At 45.3% G+C, this 10,143-nt stretch overlaps 1 protein-coding gene across 2 annotated transcripts in view; it reads left to right on the top strand.

Annotated features, from left to right (window-relative positions):
* Nucleotides 1-10,143, top strand: part of CCDC50 (coiled-coil domain containing 50) — a 42,045-nt gene that overhangs the window by 25,466 nt on the left and 6,436 nt on the right. Inside the window, exons 5-11 of one of the 2 annotated variants that reach the window (XM_041468069.1) lie at nucleotides 215-332; nucleotides 3,941-4,639; nucleotides 6,174-6,280; nucleotides 6,868-6,912; nucleotides 7,455-7,559; nucleotides 8,404-8,483; nucleotides 9,482-9,573. In XM_041468069.1, the coding sequence (XP_041324003.1) occupies nucleotides 215-332; nucleotides 3,941-4,639; nucleotides 6,174-6,280; nucleotides 6,868-6,912; nucleotides 7,455-7,559; nucleotides 8,404-8,483; nucleotides 9,482-9,573 (1,246 nt within the window). The remainder of the gene's footprint in view (nucleotides 1-214; nucleotides 333-3,940; nucleotides 4,640-6,173; nucleotides 6,281-6,867; nucleotides 6,913-7,454; nucleotides 7,560-8,403; nucleotides 8,484-9,481; nucleotides 9,574-10,143) is intronic. The other variant, XM_041468068.1, reaches the window with a different exon arrangement.

Here is a 10,143-nt window from a genome sequence, read left to right on the forward strand (position 1 = left end):
TTGACTACTGGCTGCTGACATGGTCCCTTGTGTCACCCATTAATTTGAAAGCTTCGTCCAGTCCAGAGGTTGAATTTGAGTAACTGTTGTTATGTCTGAAAAATTAAACTTTTTTTTGGTAAGGATTTTAATAATTGAATAAAGAATTTGACCAAAAGAATCTGGAGATACTTCTTAGTGGTGATTTAAAGTCTGTTTTCTTCCATCTCTGCAGGATATGGCCCGTCTCCTACAACAGAAAGAACTGCAGGAAGAAAAAAAGCGCAAGAAGCACTACCCAGAGTCCCAGGGACACGCAGGCTATGAAGAGTGCTATTATGCAGAAAATGGAGGTATGTTTCTGCAAGATAAAAGGTCAGGATCATGGCAGTGTAGGTGAACCTGGTGGTCTGACAACTCTTTATCCCTCAGACTCAACTTTATGTACAGTCCTGCATTTAGCGCTGTAGCATTACATCAGTCCTGCGGTCAGAATCAGATTATTTTATAATTAGGAAGTGTTTAGATTTTAAAAAATACTCAAAAAAACAGAAGACGATGTAATAGTTTTTATTGTCCTTGAAGGTGGCCTAAGTGACAGGGATAGGTACTGTGGTTTGTGTGTGTGCAAGTACAGCCACACATGCATGTTTTAGAAGTGCTTGTGGAAAAAGACAGTGGCTGATAAGGTAGTTACTGCTGTGTGACACCAAGGGTGTGGGGGAGAAATGCTGGTGAAATTCCTTGCTTGCATTTGAAGAGAGACAGTTCCATGTGCTCATTTGTGATGCTGGCACGGCTACATGAAGGAATAAATGCTGGTTCATGGAGATGTGTTTCAAAAATAGCTCCTTGCAGGTATGTACCCAAGCTATAAAATTAGCACAACTGCCTTGAATGACTTACTGAAGAACAAGGTCATCTCCACTGAATGTCTCTGCTGCGATTATCATCTGGGACTGCACAGTGTGGAAATTATTTGATCCACAGCGCTCTATTGCTTCTTTTTGGTCAGCTTCTGTGATTGAATACAGACCTTCTGTAAACTGGGAAGAGAGAATCAGGGTGTATTTAATTATGGAGCAATCTGGGGATGGCTTTGCTTTGCACTGGTGGTGGTTTCTATGTTCTTTCTTCAAAAATGTGGTGGGGAAGATGGGTTGCTTTTGATTAACACATTGTGAAGATGAAGATCAAACCTCATTTCCCATTTTAACATCAATGCCATTAGCAGTTTTAAAGTCCTTTATTTGAACTTACACAAAGTGTTTTAGTTTCAATTTGGAAGAAGTTCAAAGATAGCCAAGAAAGTACAAAGCACAAAGTTCAAAAGTGCAAATCAGTAACCAAGTGGAAACTTCATGGTCACAAGTCATTCTACATGTACAAAGCTGGGAAAAATTGATCTTTGAGTCCTACAGCCAAGCCACTCTTCAGGTTTTCAGAATTAAATGGGAGAAGTCTGAAAGAATACAACATAGGCAAAAGTGTGCATGCAGAGATGGTAGGACAGGATGGATTTTTGTAACAAATCAGCTGACAAAGCCTGTGACTTCCTGAAGTAAGACTGTGGTTTGGATTTGGAGAGCAGGATATCTTGTGGGTATAAGGTTTCTTCCTGCAGTAATCCATAATTTTGAAGGTGAGGCAGGAGGTGTTTGCCTGACCAGTCATAGCAGTGCTGCTCTTGATCTGCACTCCTTAAAAGCTGTGAAGGACTGGAGTGGATTTTATGCCTGGATCATCTAGCTTGTTCTGGGAACTCTTAATTACTTGAGCACCATTTGATTAGGCTTCAGCAGCCTTGGTTTGTATTGTCCTCATTAGTTGTGAATTGAAACAAATGAAAAGCCCTTGCTTTAAGTTTATTTCGTTTTGGTGGGGGTGGGATGTGTTTTTAGGTTTTTTTTATAGTTTGAGATTGAGGTAAAATTTATCCATGTCCAGGAGGAATGTGGATTAGGCCTATTGCTCCAAAGCAACCTGAGCTCTTTAAAAGTGGAAAAATAAACACGAGAAAAGGCAGAGTTCCTCCCAGAAGTGCCTGTGCCATGAAAAACATTTTTGTATTCACTCAGTCACTTGCTGCTTCAGAGAGTAACACCAGGGTCTGTGGAGTGTTTACATGGCCCCTGTGGAAGGTGCCACAGGAACCAGCACCTGCTGATGAATTAATCACCCTGAGATACCCCAAAAGCAAATTACCTGCTTGGGTTGTCTGGCATGGTTGTGTTACCTGCAGCAATCCTTTCCCAGCACAGCCAGGCTTTGCTCTTTTGTGTTTTCCTGCTCTCTGCTGTTGTCTTTATTGAGCTTTCCTCAATGACAAAATTGAATTAATTTTTAGACCCTTGTGACTATTGTTTAAAAACTGACTTTTGCTTTCAGGCTCTGGTCTCTGTTGTTCAGTAAGTCACTTGGATTGTTTGATTGGGTATTTGTTTTCTGTAAATCATATGTATGATCTAAAACTGAACAGAAAAAATCCAACCAGTTAAAGAGCAACCACAGCAGTTCCTGTTACAGTTCTTGGACTTCTAAAAATACACCTGTTCTGGATAAAAGTCACACAGACTTGTTTTGAAGGTGGATTTTCTGTAGGCTCTATTTTTGCTGGCTCTGAAAAAGTTTTTTCTGAATAGAATGACTAGAAGGGAACATTCAGTTTTGGTGTGAGGTTTGTTTTTCTCCCTCTGAAATCTAGATAGATTGTAAGTGAGACAGAGCTATTCATTAAAACAGAATGCAATTCATGTGCAGTGAAATCTGTTTAAAATATTTTGAGATACTATAAGACAAACTCTAGACAGTTGAGGAAAGTCTGCTGCTGCAGGGTTTTTCTGGTGGGGGGTTGTGTGTGTAGTTCTGTTTCAAATCAATCTCTGCTTCAAGGCATTTTTTTTCATTTCGAAAAGCTGCTGTAGAGAGATAATAGTTCATTCAGTGCAATGATTTTTCTTAGCAAATAGGTTAGTTGAAAAAATAAATCAATTAGTAGAGTGTATGCAGGCAGATTGCTGCATCCTTGAAGCTGTTTCAGGTTTACTACTGAAACTAAAAGCAGAGAAAATTTCTGCCTGCATTCTGGAAAGCACAGAGGAAACAACCCCACCAAAAATGTGTGTAAGCAGCTTTTCTAGCTACAATGCTGAGGTCAGGAGCCTGGGTTTTCTGAAGTCTTAATCTGCCCTAAAATCTCTATCCATAACTGTCTCTGCATTCAGAGCTGAAACTTCTTTTTGGACGATGAATAAGTGCAGGCCCTGAAACTTGTGGGTCTGCAAAAGATACGTGACAGTCTGTGGTGGAGGATGTTTGGATGCTGCAGCTATCCTGTTCTTGCTTTTTATCCTGCCTGTTTACTTCTTTTCTGCTTTATGTGGCTCTTTCCCCCAATTAGGTGAGACTTTTTTGTGATGAAAAACCTTGTGCCTGAAGCCAGGGCAAGGCTTTTGCCATGCTTATAAACCAGGGTCCAACCTGACCACTCTGCTTGGCCTCTCCTGGCCTTATGCCCCTCATTGCCTCCCAACTTTTCCTGCATCTTGTGCACTTCTTTGCAAATCTTTCCCAGGTGGATTCAGGATCCTGCAGCAGTGATGTGTCATCAGGAGATGAGCTGCTCTCTTGGCAGTTTTTCAGCCCCAGTGGCATCATTAAAAGTCATTTGTCTCTGTATTGACTTGTCTAGGAAGTGCTCAGACACTTTGGGGTTGGACCTGTGCTTTTTGCTCCAACCTTCTGTGCTGCCCTGCTAGCCAGACTGCCATTGCACTGTGTTCTCTCTTGTATCCTGCCAGCCTTATCTGCCCCTGTTATTATTCTTTCTTTCATCATGCTTTGCCTGCATTTTCAGCACCTTGTATCAAGCTCCTTCCGCTCCCTGCTGTGAGTCTGGCCTTGAACCTCTGTTAACCCCTTCATCACTAACCCCCTCCTTGTTTGTCCCCCCATTGCTCAGAGCAGCCCTGGGGTGACCCCAGAGAGCAGATTTCTGAACCTCCCAGAGCACACAGTCATGGCAGGTGCAGGCACCAGCACAGAGAGCGCCGAGGACCCCCCTCGCCTTTGCCCAGCCATGCCCCCAAACACGGGCACTCCACCTCAGAGGGCTGTGGAAGGTCTCCTCAGCTGAGAGAGGCCAGCAGTGGCCATCAGCAGGAGCAGAAGACAGCCAGCCAGGGAAGGTCCAGGAGACATCTCAGCCTTGACATGGAAAGAGAGACTGAGCACCGTGCCTATGATCACAGCAATAGCTGGGAGCTGCAGGAGAGGAGGACAGCTGGCAAGGAGAAGGAGAGGAGACTTCTCAGTCTTGACCTGGAGGTGGAGCATGGACTCACAGAGGAAGCACGGCACAGCAGAAAGCCACCAAGGCAAGACAGAGAAAAGCACCTTCCCCTCCTTGAGATGGAACTGGAGGCACAGCAGGAGACCTGGCATCGGGGTGGCAGACAGCACCCTGAGAAACACAGATCTCACCATCAGGGCCACTCGTCACACCGGATGGCACGTGACGAGAAGCTCTATGATGCTGAATCTAGGGATGACCACAGGAGGGGTGAGGCAAGAGCCTACAAAAGGGCAGGACACAGGAGTCACTCCCCCTCCCCTCATGCTGTGAGCCAGGGGAAGGTTGGAATCTGCCAGCGAGACCCAGGTAACCAAGTGATGGGGAAGGTGTGCGTATGTGTGGGGATGGACCTTTGCGTGCCCCAAACTGGTGTCTGAGATGCGTTTGGCTTCCTTGAAGATGCTTCTCTCCTGTGTCTACCTGCAATGTGTACACAGGGAATCTTGCCCTGATTTAGCTGGATTCTTCTTATCCATTAATGTTCCTGCTCTATATCCTGATGTTCCGTTGCATTGGAGAGGATGAGTAAGAAGGTATTGTTGGAGGTGGTGCCCTTGGTATCCTTTTGTTTAAGAAAACAACTTTCTTCCCCCCACCAAAAAAAACACCACACCATTCCCAAAGAAAGACCCCCCCAGAAAACTCCAACCAACACCCAGCTTTTGTTTTTGAGGTACATTTTGTGTGATGGCCTCCTTGTACAGGAGAAAAAAAGGGAACAAAACCCTGAATGTTAGGTTATGGTTGTATTTTGTGGAGTTGAGATGCAGGACTGTAAGTGAGGACACTTTGCTTAAGCATTAAAAAAAATGCAGCAATTTTCATCCACTTCTTATTGAAAACCCTGATGGCAACTTAATTAATTCACTTTGGGCAAAGTTCACTAGTGCACTGGGCATCCAGCTGGGTTTGTTTGCAAAGGGTCTTGTCAAATTCTGTGCAAGTGGAATTTTCTGGGAAATGTGTACCTGTGTAGTTCTTGCTCAACAAGCACTTGGCTTTAAAGATCCAGATCCATCTTTCTACTTTTAAAGCCACAGTGGAGTATGGGTGACCTAGTGAAAGTAGGAGTTTAGAGATCTATATCTGTCAAAATGTGGGACAGCTTATGCTGTAAGCCTTCTAACTGATCTTCACATGAATAAGGTGAGGAAGATAATGTGGGTCTGTCTCTGGAGATACTGGGACAATTATTCTTCTTCCTCATGATGCAAACACTTTCCTTAGGGAAATAGAAGGTGTTAATCAGGTTTAGCTTTAAAATAGCAGAACTCTATACTCAAAACAAAAACTGAACATTATATGAACTTTAAAAATGCTTACATTTCTATTTTCTCATTGAATTGTAAAATTCATAGGTCATCCCAAGGAAGAAATTGTGTGAAAACTCATGTGAGCCTGTCCTGGGTAACCCTTGCAGCCCATACTGCTTCAGCTGTGTGTTCAGACTCTGCTGTGCTTATATCAAATGTTGGGTTGCTCTCTGCTGCCCAGTTTTGCCACTGTATTTGTATCAGTGCAGAGAGTGACAAATTATAATTCCTTCGCTAGCACTGCTGTCACCAGGACTGCTTCAAGGGACGTGGCCTGTTCTGCCATGGGGTTGCATTTGTTGTCTGAGACAGGGTGTGGCAGGTACTGCTGTGTGCATAGAGAAGCCTCCCTAAGCTGTGTGCTGCACCTCAGCTGAAGGTGCTCTCACACCAGCGGTGTGGCAGGTACACTGATGATCTCTGGTTCTCTTGAAGGGGGTTTGCAGGTGGCTGAGGAGATGGTGGGGATCTCCTTACCAAAGAATTTGGAGAATGGTTGGGTTGATTGTTTTCTCTCAATTCTGTAGGCACTAATTTGAGGGGGAGGAAACAAGCCATGTACGATGGACCCCGAATGGAACAGGAGTTGTCTGATGCAGAGATTGCTCGGAAGCTCCAGGAGGAAGAGCTCCTGGTAAGTAGAGAGGGTTCATTGGTCCGCTTGAAGGAACTAAGGCAACCAGCACAACTTTACTTTGTAAACCTTTAATATATAAGAGTGACTATAAGACCTAAGGTCTGGCACCTGTGTATTTTGCTAACTACCTTTGTCTTCCGTACACACAAATATGGAGTGACAGCTGGCTTCCAACTAGTAAGCCCTATTTTTTGAAATAAACACCCCAAAATTAAAGTACTGAAGCAAAGTGATATTAAATGGATGTTTTCAGGCAGGTGAAGATGGCATGTAGTCAGTGTAAGCAGCTCACAAGTGAAACAGGCCATTGCCCATCTTTGAGAGAGAAGGCAGCAGAGTGGAAAATGAATTGTGGTGTGGCCAGGCAGATACATGAGAGCAAAATTCAGCTGAAAAGCTGAAATGGCAAATTAGAGTTGGGTTGTGAGGTAAGTATTAGGGTAGCTAAGTGTTTTTGGAGAGGATGATGGTGTATTTGTATGGACACCTATTTGCCCTGCCCATTAGGTTGATGAGCATGATTAATTCAGAGATGGTAATTTTTTGTCTCTGTTTTTCCTTCTCCACTTTTTTCCCCCTTCCAGGCTAATGAAGCAGATCAGAAGGCAGCTCAAGTAGCCCAAGATGAGGTGAGCAACAAGTCAAATACTTGTGAAATTCCTTTACTTGCGGAAGCTGCTAAACAGCCCTTGTTTTCTCTGACCCTCTAGTTGTTAATTTCTCTCCTGGTAGGGGAAGCCTGGGGCTCTAGTAGGGTGTTCTCCCAGACGAGTTTTGTGTATATGCTCAGGCTGGCCAAGTGGAGAGTTGCACTGCCTGTTGCAACCATGACAAAGGCAGGAAGTTCAGGTTCTGTAAGAGCATTTCTTGTAACTAAGCCCCATGGGAGACTATCCAAGATGCTGTGAGATGAACCACCAACACCTTTAAGGAGAAGGGATAGAGGGCAGAAAGGTTCTGCAAATGCAGTTCTGGTAAATCAGGGATCTATTGGACATGCTACATGTCTCTAGTCTTAATTTTGCCCTGTCCCTTGATTTCCGATTGCAGATGGATGAAATCCTGGATTTGCACCCTTCCCATTCAGCAGCTGTCCATGGAAAAGGGTTTGAATAACCCAAACCCACAAGAGCAGTAATATTGTCTGACAGAGTCTGTGTTTCCCTTCTAGGAAATTGCTCGTCTCTTGATGGCTGAGGAGAAAAAGGCTTTAAGAAAAGAGAAAGAAAGAGAAAAGTCTTCCTTTGAAAAGAGGAGGCATGATCAAGATTGGAAGGTATGCCAGGCTTCAGGAGGCACCACAGATAAGGTGCTATAATGTTATTCCTATTTTCAGAGGGAGGGGAGTGTGTATGGTGGGAGCAAAAGGTGGTGATGCATCTAAAGGGTCTTGCTGTCTGTTGCTCAGCTGCTTCCTGAGCCTTTTGGAGCCACCTCCTTGCTTAGATGCTTTTGGCTTCAGCCTGAAGCACTGTCAGTCCCTGGTGCAGGACCTTCCCTTTGCTGAAATCCTGACTGTAGCAATAAATGCAGTAATTGGTTCTGTTTGTGTAAGGGCAATGCAGCTGCTTCAGTTGTCACTGTGCCTCATAACTGGCTGTGTAATGAAAGTCCCAAGTCTATCGTGCCTGGTTTTGGTAGGAGTAACACCAGAGAGGCTTGGCTGGCCAGCATGGAAGGGGATGGGAAACAAATTTTATGGTCAGCACTGATAAGGTGCTAAAGGGGATGTGGTGTTAATCTTGGGGCCAGATGGTGGCAGCTCCAGTGTTTTCAGCCTCCTTCCCGAGTTTCAGTGGTTGCAGGAGCACAGCTGCTTGCAGCTGATCCTTCCTGGTCAGCCCACCTTGTGCACAGTCATTACACCCAGACTGTGTTCAGCCCCAGCCTCAGAACTGTCCCTTACTGCTGTCACGTTTTAGTGCAGAAATTGAGTTTGGCTCAGCAAGGCTGGGTTTTTGCTGAAAACAAGTCCTGATGCTGGCATTTGCATGTCTGGCTGTAGCTAAAGTTGTGTGTAAACCAAGCACAAAAGGGCTGTGTGGAATTGTGGCAGTTCCAGTGTACTGGCTGGTGTCTAGCAAGGCACACAGATGAGCTATTTCCCTTCTTCCCATCAGCCTGAAGCAGGCGAGTCCACGCGCTCAAGGTCAAGAGAAGTGCCCGAAACTCAGCGACACAGAAGTGACAGGCCTTCAAGGTGAGCTGCAACTGGCAAGAATGAGGAATGCAGGTGGGATGCTGCTGAGAAGCTGAGTCATAGGGAGGAGGTGTGGGATGACCAGCCTGACCCACCCAAAAGGGACGCAGTGGAGAGCAGGGCGATGGGGGGCACAGAGCTCACGAGGTGTTTGGTGATGTGCGTCACTCACTGTGCTCGTGGCACTTGTCCATCTTGGTCCCCATGCCCGGTGCTGACGGAGATTGATGAGCTTGTGCAGTGACATTTGCTAAATGGCAGAGAAACATTGAGTTAAACAGCTTCTGGGGATGTGAAACCAAATGTCATCTCTGGGCAGGAAGGAGTAATCACCATGCATTTGCACAGCTGCTCCCTTGGTCCTTGCTCCCAGTTAAGCCCTGTGCACAGCTCCCACTGCTGCATTTGAGCACCACCCTGCAAGCAAGAGCACTGTGCTTTGGGGTGTCTCATCCCAAACTGGGAACGTGATGTAGCCCAGTGCTGCTTCTGAATCCCCTGATACTCTGGCTCAATGCTCTTCATGAAGTACTAAACCCTGAAAGTGACCCCAGTGGCTTTGATTTCCATTCCAGAAAGGAACATAGAAATTCTTGTTGAACTTGCAAAAGAAACAACAAATGGAGGTGCAGGTGGAGATTGAGAGAGATCATATTAAAATACTCTGGGAGCAAAACTGTGCAAGCATTAACCACTTTAAAATGCTGTCCTTTTGAGTGAAGTTTCCAGTAAACTTCATAATGGAAATTATTTCCTCATAACTGAAACCATTATTAAATGAAAGAGGTCCATGACGAGCAGTACATACTCTGCTTTTCTCGCTGCAGAAACAGTAATGGGCTGTGCTCAGAGGAGCTGTTCTGCAGGCAGAAGGTCTGGGCCAGGCAGGGATTGCATCAAACTGACAGTAACAGAGCAGACAGCTAAGGTGTTGCTCTTGCTGCACTGTTGTGACCTTGAGTTATTTCCCGACACTCCTTTGACACTGTGCTTGGCAGGTCACAGCCTCTCCTCGATGAGCACTCTCGGTATTACACGAGCCAGCCGAGCCCCTTGCGCCAGATCCCCAAACCTGAGCACTCTCCTAAAGGTAGGATCAGCCCCCGGGCTGCCCAGCACTTGGGTTGTTGTCAGCTCTTTTCCTCACACCAGGAGCCTGCAGGGGACAGAGTGATTGAAAGTGATGCAAATAAAGAAGGGGAGTTAATGCCCCAGCAGGCAGGTGATGCTGGGGAGTGTTTGGGTTGGACTTGCTGAGAACACTGAAGACTGTGAGACTAAAAAACTGAATTGGTTTGCCTGGAATTTGTCAAGGTGCTTGTCTGTATGTCCTCTGTGATCTCTTAATGATGGATGACTGTAAATTTAGCTAGCAAATGACAAAGAAATGTCATGAAGACAACATTATGATGGATTTTAGGTGACTCACTATTCTCAAACAATCCAATACAAGACAGAACCTCACCTGTCTGGCAAGCAGATGGGATGATCAGACAGAAACTTGTCCTGAGAGCAGGCTGGTTTTATTCCTGTAGCACCTCACCACTGCTTTGTTGGTTTGTTTCCTGAAATCACTTGGCACAGAGCAGTGTGGGTAGGGTCACCCCTGCAGTTGTTTTAAATCTGAATGCCCATTGTCTGAGTTATCTGTAGAGCCTCT

This window comes from Pyrgilauda ruficollis, unplaced genomic scaffold (genome assembly GCF_017590135.1).
Source record: "Pyrgilauda ruficollis isolate IOZ18807 unplaced genomic scaffold, ASM1759013v1 scaffold21, whole genome shotgun sequence".
Taxonomy (NCBI): Eukaryota; Metazoa; Chordata; class Aves; order Passeriformes; family Passeridae; genus Pyrgilauda; species Pyrgilauda ruficollis.